The sequence below is a fragment of the Vipera berus genome (assembly GCF_964194415.1).
Source record: "Vipera berus genome assembly, chromosome: 7".
NCBI classification, from domain to species: domain Eukaryota; kingdom Metazoa; phylum Chordata; class Lepidosauria; order Squamata; family Viperidae; genus Vipera; species Vipera berus.
The window spans coordinates 14345033-14369192 of NC_138209.1; the positions used below are offsets into that span (position 1 = coordinate 14345033).

The 24160-nt window shown below is 39.2% G+C and overlaps 1 protein-coding gene across 2 annotated transcripts in view; it reads right to left on the reverse strand.

The window, feature by feature from the left end:
* Positions 1 to 8356: 8356 nt before the first annotated feature.
* SNCA (synuclein alpha) overlaps positions 8357 to 24160 on the reverse strand; it is a gene marked incomplete at both ends in the record, with an annotated part of 34506 nt that continues 18702 nt past the window's right edge. The window contains 2 exons of one of the 2 annotated variants that reach the window (XM_081332711.1): positions 8357 to 8389; positions 11408 to 11494. In XM_081332711.1, the coding sequence (XP_081188837.1) occupies positions 8357 to 8389; positions 11408 to 11494 (120 nt within the window). The remainder of the gene's footprint in view (positions 8390 to 11407; positions 11495 to 24160) is intronic. The other variant, XM_081332712.1, reaches the window with a different exon arrangement.

The following is a 24160-nucleotide window of genomic DNA, read 5'->3' on the forward strand; positions in this document are numbered from 1 at the left end:
TCAAACATTGATGATTTGTAGTAATAAAGTTGGATAGTAGTACTGAAGTAAAACTGTTTCCAGCAAGCTTGGAAAACCCCCGATTTGTATGGGGAATCCGAGGAAACTTTGCACTCAAAATATCAGTAAGGTTCTGAATTGGTTTCTAAATATAACCTGGCAGGCTTCTATCAGGTAAATCTAGCTGAAAATGTAGAGGCATTAAGAGATATTTTTTTTAAAAAAAATTATGTCCCAGACAAGAGTGTTTTCCAAATATATCACTCTGTGATTTTTAGCCCTTATAACTGAATATAACAAACAAGACATTGGAAGACTACCAAATTTGGATTAAAAAACTTGGCTGACCAAGAGATGTCTGAAGTGAGAGACCAGAAAAATTAACTTTTTGTTCCAATATAGCGGTAATCTGGAGTGTTTTCAACTCAGATCTGATAGGTCTAAAGCAGACATGTCAAACACAAGGCCTGGGGGCCAGATCCGGCCCGTGAAGTGGTTTCATGCGGCCCGCGAAGCCATCCTGGAAACTGTGAGGGAACGGCCCCCGCTGCCTTGGCCCTGGCCCAGAGACCCTCCTTCCACCAGAGACCCTCAGATCTGTCCCACTCCTGCCGAGGCCCCCATAGGCACCCTTGATGCGAGCGATGTAGAGCTGGCCACGCCCACCCAGTAGGCCATACGCACTTTAGCCACACACCCCCAGTAGGCCACACCCACCCAGGTCACACCCACCCGGCCCTCTGAGGGCAACCGCAATGCTCATGCGGCCCTCAATGAAATTGAGTTTGACACCCCTGCTCTAAAGGCATTGTCAAAATGGATGTTTCAGAGAGAAAAGGAAAAACCAGATCTGCTTTTATACATGTAGTCCTTAAACTATGACCACAATTGAGCCCAAAATTTCTGCTGCAAAGCGAGGCAGTTCTTACATGAGTTTTGCCCCAGTTTACAACTTTTCTTGCCACAATTTTTAACTTGTTAAATTAATAGCATGGTTGTTAAATAAATCCGGCTTTCCCATTGACTTTGCTTGTCAGAAAGTTGCAAAAGGGGATCACATGTCTGTGATTCTAAGATACAGCTCCTTTATCTGTTCTGCTTACAGGTAATCCTCGACTTATGACTACATTTAAGCCCCAAATTTCTGTTGCTAAGCAAGACAGTTGTTAAGTGAGTTTTGTCACATTTTACAACCTTTCTTGCCACAGTGGTTAAATTAATCCCTGCAGTTGTTAAATTAGTAACATGGTTGTTAAGGGAATCTAGCTTCCCCATTGTTCATTTGCTTGTAAGAAGGTCGCAAATGGTGATCACATGATCCTGGGACATGGCAACTGTCCTAAATACACGCCAGTTGCCAAGCATCTGAATTTTGATCATGTGACATGGGGGTGCTGAAATGTTCATAAATGTGAAAAACAGCTATAAGTCACTTTTTTCAGTGCTTTTGTAACTTTGAACAGGGGTCTCCAAACTTGGCAACTTGAAGACTTGTGGATTTCAACTCCCAGAATTCCTCAGCCAGCATGGCTGGCCGAGTATTTCTGGGAGTTGAAGTCCACAAATCTTCAAGTTGCCAAGTTTGGAGATTCCGTTGGCTGAGGAATTCTGGGAGTTGAAGTCCACAAGTCTTCAAGTTGCCAAGTTTGGAGATTCTGTTGGCTGAGGAATTCTGGGAGTTGAAGTCCACAAGTCTTCAAGTTGCCAAGTTTGGAGATTCCGTTGACTGAGGAATTCTGGGAGTTGAAGTCCACAAGTCTTCAAGTTGCCAAGTTTAGAGATTCTGTTGGCTGAGGAATTCTGGGAGTTGAAGTCCACAAGTCTTCAAGTTGCCAAATTTGGAGACCCCTGCACTAAATGAATGGTTGTAAGTCAAGCACTACCTGTCATTGTCTCCTTAAATTAAATCCAGCTGATAATCAACTATGTTAAAAATTAAATTAAATTAAAAAATATTAAGTTTGCTATAGTCCTGTTATTTCCATGACTGCATTCAGTGTGATGAGCTTTCACTGTTCTCATCCCATCTTGTGAGATCTCATGTGAAAATAATGAAATCTTATGAGGTTTACTTACAGATTTATTTAACAGCATTTTAGTTACCCTACCTCTAATGGCATTTTTTAAAAATTAAAACATTAAATTTGCAGAGCTATTTAGGGAGATGATGATTCCCTTAAACCTGTGGCTCTCATTTTATTGACTCCTACTGTGTTTTTAATCTATTTCAGAATGCTCAGTAGATTGCACAAAATTGCGAGCCATACAACTGTTTTGCTTACCCGCGGGTATACAATATGGTTTATTATTTAATTAACACATGGGACAGATGCAGGTATTACAGACATAGGAAACTGAAGTGAGCAACCTACTACAAGATGTATTTATTATTATTATTTATGTCCCCCAGCTAGCCATAAGGAAACAAAATTGAACAAAACATAATAAAGAACTAAAAAAATCTGTTAACTAATGAAAGCCCTGGCTAAAAAGGAATGATTTGGCTTTTTTTTCTAAAAAGAGAGAGTGGAAGCTAAGCTTAACCCACCATTCCAATTTCTTTCCTTGTGAGCAAAAGCGAGAAAACACTTTCATGGGATCAAGATTTCCTACCAGACAGAAGATGTGATTTGAAGGTTTGAATGGTCTTGCCAGACCTGTTCCAGTGGTGGGATTCAGACGGTTCGTAGTTAATTTTTTGTTGCCCAGGCCCAGAATGGACTTCTGGAAGCAGCATCCACCTAGAGAACCGGTTGTTCACATATTTGAATCCCACCACTGACCTGTCACAGCTTAGGCATTCAGGAAAGAAAGACCCTCGACTCCATTTGTAGTGAAAGGTGTACTTTTACTAACGATAAGTGGTTTCAGCATTGCAAAAACAGGTCTGAGGAATTCCTGTGAAAATCCAGTAATTTTCCCTTCTCTCAGGCTCTCCCCCCCTTCGTCATCTTGGTGATGTCCAATAAGGTTCAAACTAGGTGTTTTGATAAAACTTCCACATTTTGGCGCCTCTTTGGTGGATGTTCACATTCCTTCCCCAGTATGGGGTCTTGGATCTCTCAACTGTTGTGTATGGTTGGCACCTCTGGTTCCTGTCATCCCGCCTCCCTATATCCTCCCATTGCTGCCTCCCCAAAGTTTATGGCAGGCTGACATCAAAGCGAAGTGAAATTGAAGCAGTTTGATGGCAGATCTGACAAGTCTTCCTTTATCAAAACAAACAAACAACCCATCTGTTATGTACTGGGCTTTTGTTACCTCACCACGTGTGTGGCTGGAGAGTTAATGGCTTTCCAGCAACCCAGACTGGACGTCTCTGGTCCTGCAATTGGTCAACCTTGGGCGGCAAGCATGGGTTCAATCTGATTGGTTTCTACCAAGGGTGTGGCTATATATTGTGGCGAGGTGCACCCCAAGTCCCCAGTACAGTTCCAGCTTAATAAAAGAATGAGTTTCTCTGTACTCAGCTGTGTGTCTTCATTCCTACTCACCAGAGCCCACGACATAATACCATCAATCAGATAAAAATGAAATGGTGGTGAAGATTCCAATCCTTTGTTTCCCAACCTTAGCAACTTTTCAAATGTGTGGACTTCAAGTCCCAGAAATCCACATGCTGGCTGGGAAAATCTGGGAATTGAATTAGGCATCCATCTTAAAGTCGTTAAGTTGCTAAGATGGAGAAACTCTGTTCTAACCTGTTGTGTTAGTTTTGGGGATATATCTGGAGAGCTGCTATTTTAAAAATGAACAGTTAATTAGATGAGCCCGAAGATTCAAGCTTTTAATCTCATTGAGCTCAAGTTGTAAAGGACAACCATATTTTTGTCTTCAGTTTAATATTTCCTTTCCACTCCCTGGAATTCTTTTAAAATGATGGCTCTCATCTGACCTACTTTTCTGGCTCTCTCATGTGTTCTTCCCACCTACAGTTTTTCCATCTGCCAGGCATTTTTAGATCAGAAAAGCTTCTTAAATATTGTTAAATGCCAGGTAGTTTTGCCCAAATAGTCTGGATCTACTTTTAAGTCGATGATATTTTGTTATTTTAAGGAACAAACATCAGTCACAAAGGGCTTCTTTTATTCTTAAAGTAGAAGTGCCCACAATAAAATAGGAAATAGCCAAATTGCTCCAAATTAGAAATATCTAATGGCCTTGAGAAGATCATTATGCATTTCAGAATATGGCATCTGATGTAGAACGTGACAGCAGTAAAAAAGATATGTGCAGCATTAACCAAAATAATGGTTAATAAATGTTTCAGATTCTGATGATTTTAGGAGAAATACTCCAAAGGTTAAAGCTGTGTGACAATGAACCAGCAAATAGATTCTCTGTTGATCAAGGGGAAATTTCATGATTCTGACTCTGCTCAGGAGAATAGATAAGTTCCAACGTTTTTTCCAAGTTTAAAATTCATGATCAAATAGCTGGCATCATTTGGCAACAACCACCTTCAGAGAAATTAGATGGTTCTGAAATGACTATGAGAAAAAAAGACACTGGAAACACTGAATATTTTGATTTTAAGCAGAGGATGTTTTCATAGACTAGACCAAAAATCATTCTAGTAGGCTTTATTCGAGGACTAGTTTGTTTTTTAGTGCTGCTCTGGCCAAATGCACTGATGGACCTTTTTCTATTGCACTTGCTTTCCCTCCACCACTTATCAGTAGCATTGTTATATGAATTTGGAAGTCAATGTAGAGATTTTTACTATGACCTCAGTATTGCTTTCCTGATTTGATTCACCCTCATATATATTTGTCATAGGATTTCTTGGTTTTGGTTTAGCAGTAGCAGTAGCAATAGAACTTATATGTCACTTCATAGTGCTTTACAGCCCTCTCTAAGCAGTTTACAGAGTCAGCATATTGCCCCCAACAATCTGGGTCCCCATGTTACCAACCTAGGAAGAATGGAAGGCTGAGTCAACCTTGAGCCGGTCAGCATCGAACTGAGGGCAGTCAGCAGAATTAGCCTGCAATACTGCATTCTAACCACTGCACTACCACAGCTTTTTTACAAGATGTATCAACCTAAGCATTATGGAAACCATGATATATGACTTAACATGTATTGTGTGAACCCATTTTATGCAGTAAAAAAGGACTAACAAACCCAGTCAGGGTGGGATCAGACATGCTCTTTACTGCACCAGTGTTTTGGATTAAAAACAATGAGTAGAAATTGTAAGGAAGCAGATTGTGGTTGGTTTATGCTAATGTAAGAGAAGGTGATAATTTTTCAAGTGAAGTACAGGCTTGCTGTGGAAAACTATCTTATCTCTTCTCCTTTGATCAAGAGATTGGATGAAATTACCTCCAAAATGCTGCCAGTTCCAGGATTCAATTTAAAATAATTTCCAAATCCATAGGTTTATCAAGGAGGAAAGTATATTTATCAGGAACATTGTGGGGTTATTAAAAGGCTTTAATGTCACCTAAATCTGTTCATTCTATTGCAAGGTTTACTACCATGGTAGTTCCTGATTTGCAATAATCTACCAAAAGTGGCAAAGCCAACCAGATTACCACGTGATGGCATGCAACCTTGATTCCCTTGTTACTATTTACTAAAAGGTAGCCTCCATCCAGTGGTGGGATTCAAATATATGAACAATTGGTTCTCTGTATGGATGCCGTTTCCGGAAGTCCATTCTGGGCCTGGGCCACAAAAAATTAGCTACTGGTTCTGCCGAAGTGGTGCGAACTGGCTGAATCCCACCACTGCCTCCATCCAAGCAAAAGCAGAGAGTAAGTAACAATATTTCTACATCTCATTGATCACCTAGCCAACCTCATGTATTATTCTGCAGGCAGCATTGCCTGATACTCAACGTCTACGTTGGAAACATATACAGACAGGATAGCTTTTGATTCTTGTTCTTCTGATCATTGTATGGGTTTCATTTACTGGGGTCAAATTCAGCTGGTCTTTGTAGATAGTCAGGTAATCAAACAAAAAGAGACATTTCTTTTTTCTGGGAAAGAGGCTTTGCCAATGCTAGAAGAATTTCATCAAAATGCAGCATATTATTCATGCTCTCTCTCTCTCTCTCTCTCTCACACACACACATCTACACATACTCGCATAAAGGGTTACCGTGACAACCATGAAATCCTATAGGCAGCAAACGTTTTGGCTATGGGAGGGCAGGTTTTCAAGAAGGCACATGAACCTAATAACATGGCTGCAAACAGTCTTGAACCATGAATAGTTTTGTTGACATTTACCTAAAAGGTGTGGTGATAAGGGAAAGATTCATGTAACAAAATGATAGCAGTGCTCACTTCTCATGGATAATTTTTGTATTTCATATTTTCCAAAGGCACTTGGCTAAAAAGAAAAAGCAATAGAAGGACAACTCAGTAGCACCATATAGTAAATAATTAATTGATGAGGTCTTCCAACATGTCTGTGGTAAAATACACTATTTTCTGCATATGCTTTGCCTAGGGCAGGGGTAGGCAACCTCAGCTCTTTTATAACTCATGGACTTCAACTCCCAGAATTCCTGAGTCAGCTATGCTATACTATGCTATGCTATGCTATGCTATGCTATGCTATGCTATGCTATGCTATGCTATGCTATGCTGACTCAGGAATTCTGGGAGTTGAAGTCCATGAGTCATAAAAGAGCTGAGGTTGCCTATCCCTGGCCTAGGGAAATGCTTGCTATGTGGTTACTAAGTTTGCAAACTCTTGTGTCCAGAAAATGTGTTAAAGTAGAATATGGCCAAGGTGGAATATATTTCTATTGTGCCTTATAAAATATTAAACTGGTATTTCTTCACAATGAAACTTTTATGATAAGCTTAGTTGTGTACTTGTGTAAATCATGTTAACTGAACACTCATTTAAGAAGAACCCTTGTGGATCAGTCTGATGGGCCATTAACACCATGATTTGTGATTTCTACTGTTAATGTTAATGTTTCCAAACGTACTGGTTACAAACAGCAGTAGAGGCACTAAAGCTCCCCAGTTCTCCAGCAACTGATATTCATTTATATTCTCCCTTTGAAGGAGATTACTGCTATGAAAAGGTCATTATGAATGCGCTATTGGCTAGCATGATTAAAAACTATTGATAAACTTTTCTACCAACATTTATCTTACATTACAAAAGCTATTAAATATCCAGTGCATATTATTGTTTTACCTGCTGTCATTTCACATGCTGCTTTTCAGCTAAGGCTTTAAGGCTTTTTAACTATGATAAGCCTTCATAATATTATTTGGAAGAGAAGCAGACATATGAAGGGCTGATGGTAGACTCCAAGGCAGGCTGGTGCCCTGATTTGTTCCAACATTAGTTATATAGGTAATCCTTGATTTATGACTGGTCACTTTGAAATTTTGGGTGCTTAGCAACCTCCCGCATTTATGGTCCTTTCATCATCTCATAATTGTGATTTATATTTTTTTCCTCCTCTTGGAAACCGGTCTTCACTTCTAGGTTCTGGGGAAAAACACCATTAGTGAAAAATAGGTTCATTTAATAGCCTCTTAGTTTGTTTAATGATTGCCACAAAAAAGGCAATAAAATCTGATGGGGTCCCATGGTGACCTGCTTTATGACTGTCATGACTTATAACTGAAATTGTCAGCTCAATTATGGTCATAAGTAGAGAACAACCTGTGTTTCCATTCACAGCCGTCAACCTGTACAGTTATTTATGTGTGAAGCTATCTTAGGAAGAAAACTTTGGGATGGGAAGTACTAGTTATTCAAAGCCAATTTAGCAGCTCCTCTTTGAACAGTCAATGCGTTTTATTTATTCCAGTTGGCCATCTTTATTTACAGATACAAGTTAGTAAAACCTATCACAAAACAGTAATATTCCATAGTTAATATTTATAGGTGCATAGTTCATGCTCAGTTACTTTATTTATATATATATGTATATATGTATAGAAATATATTAACAACTTTCACAACAGGGTCATTCTCAGACAGCAAAGAATGACCACAGAAAACATTTTAAAAACTTTCATATCATAAACAATACTAAATTACCAATGATCTATCAACAAAACATTTACAGCTTTCTAAATAAGGAGTAGACACTTAGGTGTTTTTTAAATTGTTTTTCGGTGTTTAGAACTTGAAGCCACAATATCCAAACAACAACAATGGCTCTTGAACCTAGCCTCCATTTCAGGAGGAGATTGGTCACAGACATGGAAACTGAACACAATTATAGATGCTCCGTTCACTGTTGATGGAAAACTCCAAGACACTATAAAAACTATAAAAAGTAGTTTGCACATTGGAACTCAGCACTTGTACAGGACAAGATGTTTTTGTTGACTGGTAGCAAGAGATAGAAAGAAAGAGAGGAGATTCAAGCTTCTGGTTCATAATCCTGGTATTCTTCCTGTTGGAACGGAAAGAAGGAGGAGAAATTCAAAGCTCAATTCAGAATGAAATGTAGTTGTCATTAAATGGTATTGTCATAGAAGATTTCAAGAAAAATATATCTGTAAAAACAGACTGCTTCTCTGTAGGTCTCAGACTGGTGGAATAAAAGGTAATGGGGACTTGTTTCTGTTTAGTCTTTATTCCGAGATATCCTTTCATCCCTTGAACTCTGTAGAGCCTTTGAACATGGAATTCTCTTGCTAAGAAAAATCTCTGGTGAAAAACCAGAAAACCCTAGAACAATGCTTTGTTTGTTGTTCCCCTAACGAATAGTTTCAGGATTTAGTTGGGTACTTAAGCTATTGCCTGCAAAAAGGGGCTGATGTATTCAGGAAATATAATTCCTTGTGAATCTGAGATAGGTCCAGTTTCCTACAAGATTTGTAAGCTGTGGAGAATAGGATGTGTAGGTGGACACATCTGAGGGACAGTTAGGAGAGACTGAAACAGGACTCCTTTCTTTTAATGTGTGTGTGTGTGTGTGCGTGTGTCTGTCTGTCTTTGTGTGTGTGTGTGTGTGTGTGTGTGTGTGTGTGTGTGTGTGTGTATGTGTAGTACATCATGCATACTAAGGATCTTGGAATGAGAAAATCTGTCCTAGTTGGGCCTTCTACTAGGAATTCAGGTACTTATTCTTTTCCCTGAAATTCCTTTTGGCTTTCTCATTTCTTTGAGAGAATCTAGAAGGGGAAGGTAGATTAAAAGACATGGAGCCTAGTAGATTGAATATGATATCTCCATCAAATAGTTGGCGATCCATACCCTGAAGAGGAAATGCTTGCTTCTATTCTTGGCTATGGCAATGCATTCTACGTGGGCCTGCCCTTGAAGACCAGCCAGAAGCTTCAGCTGCTCCAGAATGAAGTAGCATTGGGCAGTCATGATATGCACATATAATACTACTACTTTGCAAGCTGCACTGATTGCCTATTGGCTTCTGGGTATGATTCAAGATGTTGGTCATTGCCTATAAAGCCTTACATGGCATGGAGCCTAGTTACTTTGCAGGCTGCCTATCTCCCCTAGTATTCTCCAAGGCACTTGAGGGTAGGACAAGAGGCAATGGGTGGAAGCTAATCAAGGAGAGAAGCAGCCTGGAATTAAGGAGAAATTTCCTGACAGTTAGAACAATTAATCAGTGGAACAAGTTGTCTCCAGAAGTTGTGAATGCTCCAACACTGGAAGTTTTTCAAAAGAGAGTTTGGATAACCATTTGTCTGAAATGGTATAGGGTTTCCTGCTGGAGCAGGGGGTTGGACTAGAAGACCTCCAAGGTCCCTTTCAGCTCTAATTCTATTCTATTCTATTCTATTCTATTCTATTCTATTCTATTCTATTCTATTCTATTCTATTCTATTCTATTCTATTCTATTCTATTCTATTCTATTCTATTCTATTCTATTCTATTCTATTCTATTCTATTCTATTCTATTCTATTCATTGGTTTTATCCCACAAGGCTGTTGTGTTCAGGTTTCTTTGATTAAACAATGCCATCTTGTAGGACTTCAGAAATGTGGCTTTTCTGCTGTAATGTCTGCCTTCTGGAATAAGCCCCCTACTCCCTGATCCATATGCCTCTGTCATTTATACAGAAGAGGAAAAAGATAAATGCCTACATTCATGATAAATATACACTCCTGGATGGTGCTGGTCCTTTGGAAAATGCTGTAATGATCTCTGGGTAAAACCTCTCATTTTGTATTTAGAGGCAGGATACCTTTGTAAGATATTGCTGTGAGAAAGAAGAGGTGAAAATGTTTTGTCGAAATCTATAATTTGAAACAGCTTTGAGATGTGGTGTAATTAGGTTTGTAGGGTTGCATACTGTATATATATTTCTACATTTAATGTTTTAGAAATTGTGTTGTGGAAGGTTTTGTGATCAAAATGATGCATAAAGCTGAGACACGATTCTTAAACTGTTATTGGATTTCAATTCCCTGTCAGCCCCATCCGGAATACTCAATGGCCCAAATGAAGGGATTGTAATTCAACAACTTCTAAAGTATTTTGTCTACTAGCTCTACCATAGTGACATTTTTCATACAGCTGAATAATTTTTGTTGTCGCCAGAGTAATTGTAGTAAAGATGTTTACAAAATATTTAGCTTATTTTCCTTTTTTTTTTGCAAAAAGCCTACTTGCATTCCTAAAGTTCAGTAATAGAACCTCAGAATAATAATGCACAGAAAATAAAAAAAATCCATTCATCTCTTGTTTCTATTTCTGTACCCACTTATCTTTTGATGCAAATAGAAATCTTGACAGCAAGAAATAGATTATTTTTTATCATAATTGTCATTATGGCAATTTATGAGCTTCCAGAGATTAGAAATTGCACTACTTTTATCAAAGCGCCACTTGCTTTTCCTCAGAGTTCTGGAAATGTTTCTCCTGAACATCCATCTCAAAATTTCTTGAGGGTGAATTCACCATCTCAGGCCTTACCAGCTTGTTCCCTATAAGTGCCAGATAGGTTTATTCCCAAGGTATTCCTCAACTTACAACAGTTCATTTAATCACTGTTTGAAGTTACAATGGCACTGAAAAAAGTGATTTATGACCATTTTTCATACCTACAACCGTTGCGGCATCTCCATGGTTACGTGATCAAAATTCAGACACTTGGGAACTGATTCACATTTATGACCGTTGTAGTGTTCTGGGGTCATGTGATCACCTTTTGTGACTTTTTAACAAGCAAAGTCAATGGGAAAACCAGATTCACTTAACAGCCGTGTCACTAATTTAACAACTGCAGTGATTCACTTAACAACTGTGGCAAGAAAGGTGGTAAAATGGAGCAAAATTCACTTAACCAATGTCTCACTTAGCAACAAAAATGTTGGGCTCAATTGTTGTCATAAGTCGAGGACTGCCTGTATTTCAAACAGAAATGGATAGTGCCACATCTTCTAGTTAGGCAACCATTACTGGAATACTCTGTGAGAAGATGTCAGAAATAGATTTACCTCAGGAGGCATTTCATAGGCCTCGTTTTCTGGGTCTGCTGGATCTGTGTTATCCACATTTCCTTCCTGTGTAAGTCCTTCTTCATTCTATGATTAAAATAAAACATAGATATGTAAAAAGATATTTCTTCCCATTGCCCCATTTCCATACAATGTTTTGCCATTTAGCTTGGCAAATGGAGTACTGAACATAAGTGTTATGTATTTGCCACACAGAATAGGAAACACTAAATATTCCCAAACATGGGAAACAAGTTGACAAAAAGCCAATTTTTTCTCAAAATTTCAATTTTGAGTAGAAGGCTCATAAGTATTTACTGCAATTCTAAGAAGGCTAAAGCCTTGATTGCATCATAGGCTTTCTCTGCATCCATTAAAAATGATAAATTGCCAAGAAATCTTGGTGGTTTGATGATACACACAGTCTAACAATGTACTTCCATTATGAAAGTTAAAACCATTGTCTTAATGCAACCCAGACTCTGGCTGCTTTTCACAGAAATCCAATTTATGATATTCATTTATTATTTCAGTTGCGATATTGAATTTTCTTTTGTCTTAAGTCATAAATCTGGAATCTCCTTATAGAAGTATGGATTTCTGGTAATGTCGGACTGAGCAACGAATTAGAACTGAAATATTATCTTATCCATTTCCCAAATAAAATTGGTTAATGACTCCTTGTTCTGACATTTTTGTAAAATGTTTGTATGTTTTACAACCTAACAAGTATCACATATTTGTAAGAAACTGTTGATTTGCAAATGTAGTATACTAGTGACTACTATAGGGGAGGCTATATGACTACTATAGCCTTTTCCAAAAAGACTGAACTTTATTTATTATTATTATTTATTAAATTTGTATACCGCCCTTCTCCCGAAGGACTCAGGGCAGTGAACAGGGCACATATAAATAGAGAATACAAAAATTAAAAGGAATTAAATAATCGCCCAGATAAAAACAATAACAGTATAAAACCCCATTAAAAACCCTAACATCCCCCATCAGGCCAGGCCAGCTTGTTCAAATAAATGGGTCTTCAGACCGCATCAGAAGGAGCGAAGGTCCGGTGCCGTCCGGAGCTCGACCGGCAGCTGGTTCCATAAAGCCGGAGCGCCCACAGAGAAGGCCCTCCCCCTGGGGGCCACCAGCCGACATTCTCTGACCAGAGGCACTTTTAGCTCTTTTAAGATTTTATCTGGGTGGCATGTTCTAAAAATAGTCTGGGAAATTCCAGACATGGGATAACCCTTGTTATTATAGCCTCACAATAGTGTTATATTTCTTAAGAATCTATGGCAGCAAAAAGTTAATATCACCTCGGTTTAAATAAGAAGTTCCATGAAAGAGAAGATGCTATTTCCTCAGTCATGAGATCAGAACTAGCATAATTTCTCCTTTATAGAAAGCTCTCTATTTTCCTTGTAGGGCTTATAATAATGTCCTACCTCCAGTTGTGGCTTCCTGGTATACACTGAAATATTTAACACCTTGATGCAGCTGCAAGTTCAGACCTTAATGAGGCCATTTCATCACATCTTCCAATAGGGACAAATTAAATGCTCAGTTGTGCTTGAGTGTCATGCATCAGATTCTAACTGCCTCAGATTCTAATTTACAATAGCTTCCAGCTCAGGTCTAATTTTAAGAGAGAAAGGTCTGTAAGGTCCATGCCCCAGAATCTGCAACACCACCATGTCTAAAAATGCCCAACACTTTAATCATGTGCTTTCTGTACTGACATACTAGCGAATAGGTGAAAATGCCACTGAGCATAAAAACCATTAAGACTGCATTGCCTGTCACGAGAGCAAAACCAAGGAATTTTGAACTGATAACGCTTATTTTGAACTGAAGAAGTATGAAACCTTTCTCATTGTATTTGGCAAAAAAGCTTCACCTTTGTGCAAAAGGCCACTGTTTTGGGACTCCTTGCCTCTTCCTCTTTTCCAGCTCAATCTATCCTTCCATTTTCCAATGAATCTCAGTTCCTTGTTTTTGTATGAAACAAAAAGCTGACCTTAGTCTGAAATGAGAACTCTTCCTTGCGGTAGGATTACATCTTTCAGCATTCTAGCTACCAAGAATCGACCAGAAAATCTGCACTTTATACTTCACAGAATATGAGATCAGAGAAAGCATCTTCTTAGACCAGGGGTATCAAACTGCTGGCCCGCGGGCTGGGTGCATCATGTTGAGGCTGCACCCACCCCAGCTCCAGCAATGCAAAAAGAGTCACAATATGTCATGACATGTCACGTGACTCAGTGAGTTTGACACCGTTTCTTAGACTAAGCTATAAAATTCCTGTTGAAGAAAAAAGGCCAATTTAGGCAATTACAAAATTCCCAGCTGGTGCTAAACTTGGCCCTTTTATGACTTGTGGACTTCAACTCCCCAAATTCCTTAGCCAGCGTGCCTGGCTGAGGAATTCTGGGAGTTGAAGTCCACAAGTCATAACAGGGCCAAGTTTTTTTTAAATTATTGAAAAGTTTTACAGTACATTTTTGAATACAAAACCCCTCCCCTCCCCCTCCCCTCTCCCCAAACCTCCCCAACTCTCCCCGCCCCTCCCCTAACAGGGTCAAGTTTGAAGACCCCTGGTCAAAGGGCATCAAAGTTAAGGAAGGCTGGACTTAACCCTGATAGAGAAAACAAGCCAGGATTGATTTGCCTGGGTTCAGGATTGAGTTTTATGCTAAGCCATGGTTCATTTATAAAACCATAGTTTGATAAACTGCAAACCTGGTTCATACACATTAAGCCATATTTTGGTTAGCTGGGATATCAAAAAAGTAATAACTGACTGCTTTTCTACATCATGTTAAATAGTAAATTACAATTTACAAAATTCATACAACACACTAAATCAAGTGCTCAGAGACCAGATTATATTTTATAATTAGCCTGTGGAATAACCCAGACAGAAATTGACTTCAAAATATAAATATAAACTTTGATCTCTTCTCAGCAGTGTGCTGGAGGCAGGAAGGAGAGAGGAAAACCTGCCATACTTGGTGTGAACTAACTTTCACACATGACTGAATTATTACCATAACCTATAATATACCATCAGTTTTTCTGTCTGTAATTGCAGACCAAGATCACTGGGGAAAAAAAAAGCAAGACAAAACATTAATAGAAATGCATTTCCAAATGGCTAAGGTTGTCTGATATTCCCTGTCTGCCTGAATGTTATTTGCTATTATTTGTAATTGGGCTTCTCTATGATTAATGGGAGGCAGTCTTTTGCAGAGAAAGAGGCTGTAACCTGAGCTAAATTGGGCCACACAACTGAGTGTTGTATGCTTGATTATACATTTATTAGTGTCACCAGCAAAACCCGTTTCATGCTGCCAGGCATGATTAACAGTCAACACATGAGGCATTCATTACCAATTTTAAGGATTAAAAAATGTAAGAGTATTTACATCTAAATAGTCTTCCCCCCAAAAAAAATGCATATTAGTCTCCCAGTTTTGTATCTGCTTTTGTTTTTGAGTGATGTGAATGGCTGAAAGTATCATCTAGAACAGGGGTCTTCAAACTTGGCCCTTTTATGACTTGTGGACTTCAAATCTCCAGTCCTTTCGCCGCGGCCTCAAAACACTCCTTTTCCACCTGGCTGACCTGGACTGACAGGCATTTTAATTATATTTACAATTTTTAATTTATTTTAAATTTTAAATTTTAATTTATTGCACAGATGATTTTAATTTTATTTTTATCTTAATTTCTGTACTTATTATATGTTTTGTTGTTAGCCGCCCTGAGTTCTTCGGGAGATAGGGTGGGATATAAATCCCATTAATAAATAAATAAATAAATAAACTCCCAGAATTCCTCAGCCAGGAATGCTGGCTGAGGAATTCTGGGAGTTGAAGTCCACAAGTCATAAAAGGGCCAGGTTTGAAGACCCCTGATCTAGAACAAGGGTGGGGAACTATGGCCCTTTTTTGATTTGTTGACTTCAACTCCCAGAATTCCTGAGCTGGCCAGTGTGGCTCAGGAATTCTGGGAGTTAAAGTCCACAAGTCATAAAAGGGTCATACTTCCCCACCTCCGATAGAATAACAAAATGGTAGATGTTAAGTCATGGGCTCTGGAGAGCAGGAATGATGACATGAGGCTGAGTACAGAATAACTTATACTTTCATTCTTGCTGGAACTGTACTGAAGCTTGGGCCGCGACCAGCCACAATATATAGTTTAGCCCCTAGGCGGCAGCCAATAGGTTTGAACCCATGCTTGCCGCCTGGGGCTGACCAATTGTAGGACCGGAGACGGCCTGTCTGGGTTGCTGGAGAGCCGTTAGCTCCTCCAGCAAAGCACATGGTGTAACACCACAAGCCCAATACATAACAGTAGATTTGAACAATGCCAGATCAAAGTTTAGGAAATGTGTAAATAAGATTTGGCTGGTTAGGAACCCTGGGTCTGAAAATTTTGTTTTTAAAAAATTGCCGGAATTTCTCTAATGGAGGCAGCAGGACTGTCTAACCCACATTTTAAATTAAATTTCATGACCTCCCTCCACCTTTAAACACACTTTCTTGCAAATAAACCATTTTGTGTGATTTCTGTAATCTTCTTCAAGTTCTATGAAATTTCACAAAGTGGTTCATCGAATCTGATGAAATTCTGGCAATGTTTTGAAAACAAAAATTGCTTCTTACATGAGAAGTAATACATGTTCAGTGATATCCTTCTCCTCCAGAAAAAAAGATCTCCTTCTCCAAAATTTAGTAATAATTGCTTCTGGAATTTCTAAAGAATTCCTTGCAAGGCAACAAGCACAGGAAAAACAAGGCTCATTGTAGCATACTAATTAAGGTGGTGGACTTTGACTAAGCTGACATCTCCATTTGCAGCTCCGTTTGCAGCTTTCTGAGTGATTTGGGGGAGTTATAGCCTTTCTGCCCAACTGATTTCACAAAGTTGTTGCTGGAGGATAAAAACTAGTGAAGGTGAAAGCTATCTTAAGATAAAGGTTAATTATCCATATTAGCAGTGGTGGGATTCAGATATGTGAACAACCAGTTCTCTTTGTGGATGCCACTTCCGGAAGTCCATTTTGGGCCTGGGCAACCAAAAAATTAGCTACTGGCTCTGCCGAGCTGGTGCGAACTGGCTGAATCCCACCACTGCATATTAGTCATCTATCCATATTTTTGGCAGCAATTAAGGAATTTGTTTGCTATTGGATATTTTTTTCCCCAAATTTCCATCCAGTCTACAGCCTTGAGATTTCTTAATAGCCTCTAGTATAAGTACTAAGCAAGTCTAATCCTTTTTAGATTTCCAATGTTAATCTTCTGAAGTTATCTAGATCAGGGGTGTCAAACTGCCAGCCCATGGGCTGGATGTGTCACAACAAAACTGCGCCCACCCCATTGCCAGCAATGGGGAAAAAGTTTTGATAAAACACACAATGTCACGTGACGTCGTGAGTTGGACATGTCTGATCTAGATGATATAAATGTGGCTGAAAGCACAGCAAAGTGGCTAAGGCTTTCTGTTCCATCTCCTGATAAATTAGAACATCTACATTTATTAGAAAACAGCCAGACTACCGCAGATTTGTTTAAAAACCTGCACTACTTCTAAGGGGACAAAATTTGCTTGTTTCTAAAGTGGTTTCCCTGCGGTTATTGACATTATTAGCTTCTTTCTCAATTGCTTCCGTAAGTATTCTACGTACATACATCCCCCTCTACCTAGTGAGATCTTGTTCAAAATTTATACCAGTTGGAAGAAAATTCCACACGCAGCTGGAGAAAAGTACTTCTGCTGATTATTAGAATACAGATGTTTTTCAGGTTGTCTCTAAAATTGGGAAAACAGAGCAGGGGCTCAGTGCAATGAGTAAACAATTTCTGCATTTATTTTCTTAACTTTGGAAGCAGCACGTTCACAGTTGTGGCTCTGCTGATTAAAGATGGACAAATTAGTCTGCATTTCTTTTGCCTTGAGATAGCTTAGTTCTCCTGTTCTTATGCACAAGCATGAAGATTTTTTAAAAAATTTTTTGGAAAAAATTAATCAAAACCAAAGCAGACAGAACTTTTTCTTCTGGGATATGAATGAAACAGGACTCAGTCTCTGGTTGAATTGTACAGAATCTATCAGATCAGGATATATCTTTGATGAACATTTTACCCCTGACTTCTCAGTTGCAAACATTTTGTTTCCAGTTTCTCTCTGACAGCAGGAACTGCTCACAACAACCCTAGTATGTACAATTTCCCAACAAGAAGCCGCAACCCACATGAAAACACAATTATTAGCAATGACTCTCAGATAATTTAGGAGATGGCTTCTATTGCTTTAAATAATACAAACATCATTCCCTAGGTCCCTATTAATAATGTAATAGCAGAAGGGCTGAATCAGAAGGGCTATTTCATGTTTCATCAATCAAAAATACAGACATGAAGGAAGAGTAAATCAACCTTCCCAGATCACAAATATGATGGGGGCAACCTAAGGATAATAACCATAGCTTTCTCTCCACCAAGTAACATCTGCAACTGAGTTAATGATTACTGACAAGCTGTCCAGAATTATGCCAAAATGCTAGCTTTAAAGAGATAATTGGAACTATTACAGAACTGAAATTAGCTATGTTGCTCTACATATTTATGTTTGATATAAGTACTCTCAAACCTTCAAATTGTTTAAACAGTGATGGAATATGTTTAGAATGGCCTTGCATGTGCTTTTATAAAGTTTGTACAAGCATCCTTGCTAGCTCAGCAAACTCTGTTAGCAGCAATGCTTCAGAAAATAATGACAGCAACAACTACTACAAGATTGCCACAACACCTATCTAAGACAGCTTAATTTGAGGGTTATGGAGCCACATTCAATGAACATATTTTGACTCCATGTACATAGAACAGTTTAATATTTTATTAACCCATGTATATGCCATTAGAATCCCAACATAACCCTAAGTATCTTATATCACAATCAGGTAAAAATAGCTAAAAATAATGGAATGGAATCAGTAAAAAATATAGGACATATACTGAAGAGGAGAAATAACATAAACATGTCACATTTCTGGGAAATCAGAAGATTCAGGAAGTTCAAATAAGTATAAAGATTTATTTCAAGCTTATGCTCTCTACAAGAATCTGAACTACTAACGGTCAAGGTTAGTTAGCAGGAATTAAGAACAGAATTAAGAACAGTGGACCATAAGAAAGGCTGAGCACCAAAGAATTGAGGCCTTTGAACTATGGTGCTGGAGAAGACTCCTGCAAGTCGCTTGGGCTGCAAGGCATTCAAACCGGTCAGTCCTAGAGGAGATCAACCCTGACTGCTCTTTAGAAAGCCAGATCCTGAAGTTGAAACTCAAATACTTTGGCCACCTAATGAGAAGGAAGGACTCACTGGAGAAGAGCCTAATGCTCGGAAAGATTGAGGGCAATAGAAGAAGGGGACGACAGAGAATGAGGTGGCTGGATGGAGTCACTGAAGCAGTAGGTGTGAGCTTAAATGGACTCCAGAAGATGGTAGAGGACAGGAAGGCCTGGAGGAACATTGTCCATGGGGTCGCGATGGGTTGGACACGACTTCGCAACTAACAACAACAACAACAACAGAAAGGAATTCAAGGTGGGCTGCTCTTAGATCTCTTGTGGCTGTGTAGGGACTCATGACTGATAACACATTTGACCCCCTCCCACAGGCTCAGCCTGGTCATCTCCTACATCTATCTCCCATCATGCCACAGATCACTTAACTCCAGAGTCTGTTGAAGGAAGCAGAACTTTATGGCTTTATAGAAACAGGAAATGGTCACAGTCTGGTTATTTCAAATTCAGAAGGATGCCTTTATACAAATTAAACAGGACTCTGACTCCAGTGGCACCTCCATCAGCCCAATACCAATGCAAAAGTGGGATAACCAAGATTGTAGCCTTAGTCCCCTCCAATAAATTCTGTGCTAATGAACTCATACAGACTCTCTCTAAATGTTAATTTTACCTCCTGTGCTAAATCACATTTTAACTTCATGCTTCTTTACACATACGATATGACAATTCTTTCTTTGTCATTTCATCCAGGTATCAGGAAAATAAGGTCAGGCCAAGGGACTGAAAATTAAATTACTGCAAACTGAAATTGCTAAGAGTCGTAGGCAGTTTGAGAGAGAAATTAATGGTTTTCGAATCAAGCAGGTACAGATATCCAAATACTTAGCTAGTCCCATCCATTCTTCTATTCTCTGGATGCATCAAAATTATGAGTTCACTGATTGGGCTCAAAAGGTTGTAAATGCAATTGCCAGCTGCAATGGAAATATTTTGGTTACTGCTGCAATCAAGCTATTTAAAGAAAAAAATCTGAATCTTTGGTTGTTGTTCAGCTTTGCATTGTTTTATTTGAAGCTAGTTAATCAATATTAGTTAGAGTTCTATTGCAAATCCCAAAACACCCTCTTTTAAGATAGAATTAGGGTGCCTCTCTGTAGTAGCCCAAATGAGAATCTGCTACCTAAAATATTGGCTGATACAATCCTCTTTTGATGATACACTTATCTCTGCCTGTGTGTGTGTGTGTGTCTGTGTCTGTGTGTGTGGCAGTGGCGTAGCATGGGTTGTCAGCACCCGGGGCAAGGCAAGTAATTTGCTCCCCCTAACCCATGGATTTTAGCACTCGAGTCTGCACTGTCCCTCCCCCAGATAGTCCCTCGCTCTCTCTCCGCACCGCACGCCTGGCACCCCCCCTCCATAGTGGGTGGCGACCCAGTGGCTCGGATTGGATTCGCACAGCCAGCACTGCAGTGAGAGAGAGTGAGCCAGGCAGGGGCAGAGAGCTGCGAGTGCGAGCGCCCCCCCAGATGTTGCGCCCGGTGAGGCCGGCCCCCCCTGCACCCCCCATGCTACGCCACTGGTGTGTGGACTGATAGGAAAGGTCTTTCATTGCTTTTCTAGTCTATTCTCCATGTTGCTTGGTCTCAACAGAGCTACGGATGAAGTTTAAAAAAGAATCCTTCTTCTGGATATGCCAAATGACAGCACTATTTTCCTCTCTGTTGCTTCAAAGACCTCTCACATAACTGCCAATTATCTGTACATTGGCTTCATTACAGGTAATCTTTGAGTCACAACCATTTGTTTAGTGAGGACAAAGTTACAATGGCACTGAAAAAAAATGACTTTTTTCACACTTAAACTGTTGCAATATCCCCACAGTCACATAATCAAAATTCAAATGCTTGGCAACTGGTTCATATTTGTGACGGTTGCCGTGTCCCTAACCAGGTTCAGACTGACAAACCCAACCAAGCAAACACCTTCAAGACATTCTGATCTCTTAATGTAAAACTTTACTAAGTACATCATTTTGGCATGTATGAAAGCAAAACCAGCTCTAGCAAATCCCAGACCAAACCCCCTACAGTAAAAGAATAGAATTTCCTCTACCATCCATGAACAGGTCACATTGCCCAATTAAGTGTGTTTATATTGTTATGAGAAAATGTCTCTGAGTTGGGTTGGGCACCTGGTGAATCATCCTTGATTCTCACGGTCTGCCTTCTTTATTTTTGTAACCTGCATTCCAATTCCCCATCCTCCCCCCAAGTTCATTGGCAAGCTAAGAAGCAATAATTATTACACCAGCAAAGCGAGCTTCAAGCTTGACAGTCCCTTTTTGATGTGATCATCTTTCTGCATCCTTCTGCCAAGCAAAGTCAACGGAGAAGCCAGACTCACTTAACAACCGTGTTATTAATTTAACAACTGCAGTCATCTGCTTAACAACTGCAATCATTCACTTACCAAGTGTGGCAAGAAAGGTCGTGAAATTGGCAAGGCTCACTTAACAACTGTCTCATTTAGCAACAGAAAAGTTTGGGCTCAATTGTGGTAATAAGTCAAGGATTACGTGTACTTACAGAAGAGTGCTCATCCTTGCAAGATAGCAACCTTAATATAATTTGACAAGATATCTATAGGAGATGACCAGGCTGAGCCCAAGGGAGGGGGTTTAACATGTCACAAATCCCTGTACGCCCACAAGAGATCTAAGACCAGCCTACCTTGAATGGCTTTCTTATCTCCCACTCATTTCTTTTGATTGGGTTGGCCAGATTCTTGTAGAGAGCCTAAACTTGCAATAAATCTTTATATCACTTGAACTGCCTAAATCTCCTGATTTCCCTGGCGCTTGACATTATTCATTTTATATTTATTCTGGTGCTGCTATAGTCTTAGCACCTATTTTACTCCTTTATTTCTTTTATTATACAGTTAAATCTATACAGTTTTCCCTTGCTGTATAGATTAGTCAGATGTGGAAATCACATGCTCCTTACTTGTAACTTTAACCAGAAAACTCCAAATACTGTATGTAGCTCAAGCTTTACTGCAATCAGGAACTTTTCATCCTAATTATCCTTCTATGCAAATGCTCTCCATAACAGCTTCACGATTCTATCCTTATTTTGCTTTTTTTTGGTTCTATACAGTTCATTGCATTGTTTCATTTTTCATTTGGTTTCCAAACGTACAATCCATAAATGAAGCATGTTAACATTGGCTTTAGAAACACCAAGCTTCTAGGAAGGAACACTGGGATAAAAATACTGGCTTTTTATTGTAAGTACTGTCCACCTTTCTTCTCAAATAAATATCGAAAGTGATTCTTTTGCTATTTATTTCCCCCAAAATTACGTAGTTCAGTAACTCCTGGAACTTGAGCCCTCTTTTCTCGTCCAATTTTTTTTTAAAAAAATACTAAAAACTGAAGATTTAAAACTGCTCTTCTGATGTGGGAAGCATCCTAAAATATCGGAATTGGCAAATCCCAGTGAAACAAGCCCCTCCAAATACCTTCATCTTAGGCTGTTGTATGTTTGGCAGTACCTAATAATATTGTAGTCTTGATAAAATACTTAGTGTTGTACTACAGCCATATTGTCTAAGGATGATGGATATGGACTGTTTCCCTGACTTAGGCAAAGAAGAGTTGGACTATAAATAATTGTCCAGTTGTGATAAAGTGACAACCCTATGCAAATAATAAGGCATACAATTTAGCCTGAGTAATAAGTGAGTGACCTTCCAGGGCAATTGCATTTTGTCATTGAGCAAAGATGCAAAATGCATGAAGATTTATTAAAAGAACATGACGATTAAGAGACAAATATGATTTTAACAATTAGCATTGCTTAGCAGGCACCACTGCTATGCATAATGGAAAGGATCTGTGTAGATAAGATTACCAAAACATTGTGTTGTTAATGTTGAAAGAGTATTTATAGGAATGGGTGCAGGGCTGTGGTTTTACACCTCTTGCTCTGTAGAATCAAGAAGAAAAGGAACAATGTTCCAAAAAACTATCATTACTAATCCAATTTATAGCTTGCCATGAAAGGAAATGCCTGAATACAGCTGATGTGATGCTATCACACTGCAGCTTTTAATTGTTGGGTTTCTCTTTTCTGCAGCTGGGGAAACAATTTTACAGAGTGACAAATCAAGAATAACAGAGCTTGGAGGTCTTCTAATCCAACCCCCTGCTCAAGTAGGAGACCCTATAATATTTCAGAAAAACAGCTGTCCAATCTCTTCTTAAAAGCCTGCAATGATGGAGCACCCTGGAAGCAAGCCATTCCACCGATTAATTGTTCTGTCAGGAAATTTGTCCTTGGTTCTAGGTTGGCTCTTTCCTTGATTAGCTTCCATCCGTTGCTTCTTGTAAGCTTTGATGAACATAAATAAGGTTCTACATTTAGGCAAGAAAAACCAAGTGTACAGGTATAGTAGGTGGTACCTTGCTCAATAGTAGTAACTGTGAGAGGGATCTTGGAGTCCTAGTGGACAATCACTTAAATAGGAGCCAGATGTGTGCTGCAGCTGCCAAAAAAGCCAACACAGTGCTAGACTGCATTAATAGAGGGATAGAATCAAGATCACATGAAGTGTTAATACCACTTTACAATGCCTTGGTAAGGCCACACTTTGAATATTGCATCCAGTTTTGGTCAGCACGATGTAAAAAAAAGATGTTGAGACTATTGAAAGAATGCAGAGAAGAGCAACAAAGATGATCAGTGGACTGGAGGCTAAAACATATAAAGGACAGTTGCTGGAATTGGGTATTTCTAGTTTAATGAAGAGAAGGGTGAGGGGTGACATGACAGCAGTGTTTTAATATCTGGGGGGGGGCTGCCACAAAGAAGAGGAAATCAAGCTATTCTCCAAAGCACCTGAGGGCAGGACAAGAAACAATGGATGGAAACTAATCAAGGAGAGAAGCAACCTAGAACTAAGGAGAAACTTCCTGACAGTTAGAACAATTAACCAGTGGAACAACCTGCCACCAGAAGCTGTGAATGCTCCAACCCTGGAAGTTTTTAAGAAGAGACTGGACAGCCATTTGTCTGAAATGGTATAGGGTTTCCTGCCTGAGCAGGGGGTTGGTCTAGATGACCTCTAAGGTCCCTTCCAACTTTATGATGATGATGATGTTGTTATTGAGACATGTTTGCCTAAAAATTCCACACGATTAATGCTATGGGGTAACCAATTTTGGGACAATTACTACGGTCAAAAAACCCGGTAATACATCTTAGAATAAATTTTGTGATCAGTTGGCAGATTTGTTGGCTGGTTAGATTGTCGTCCAAGTGACCACACTGGAAGGGAAATATAGGTAGTTCTTGACTTACGATCACAACTGAGCCCAAAATTTATGTTGCTAAGTGAGAATTTTGTTGAGTGAGTTTTGCCC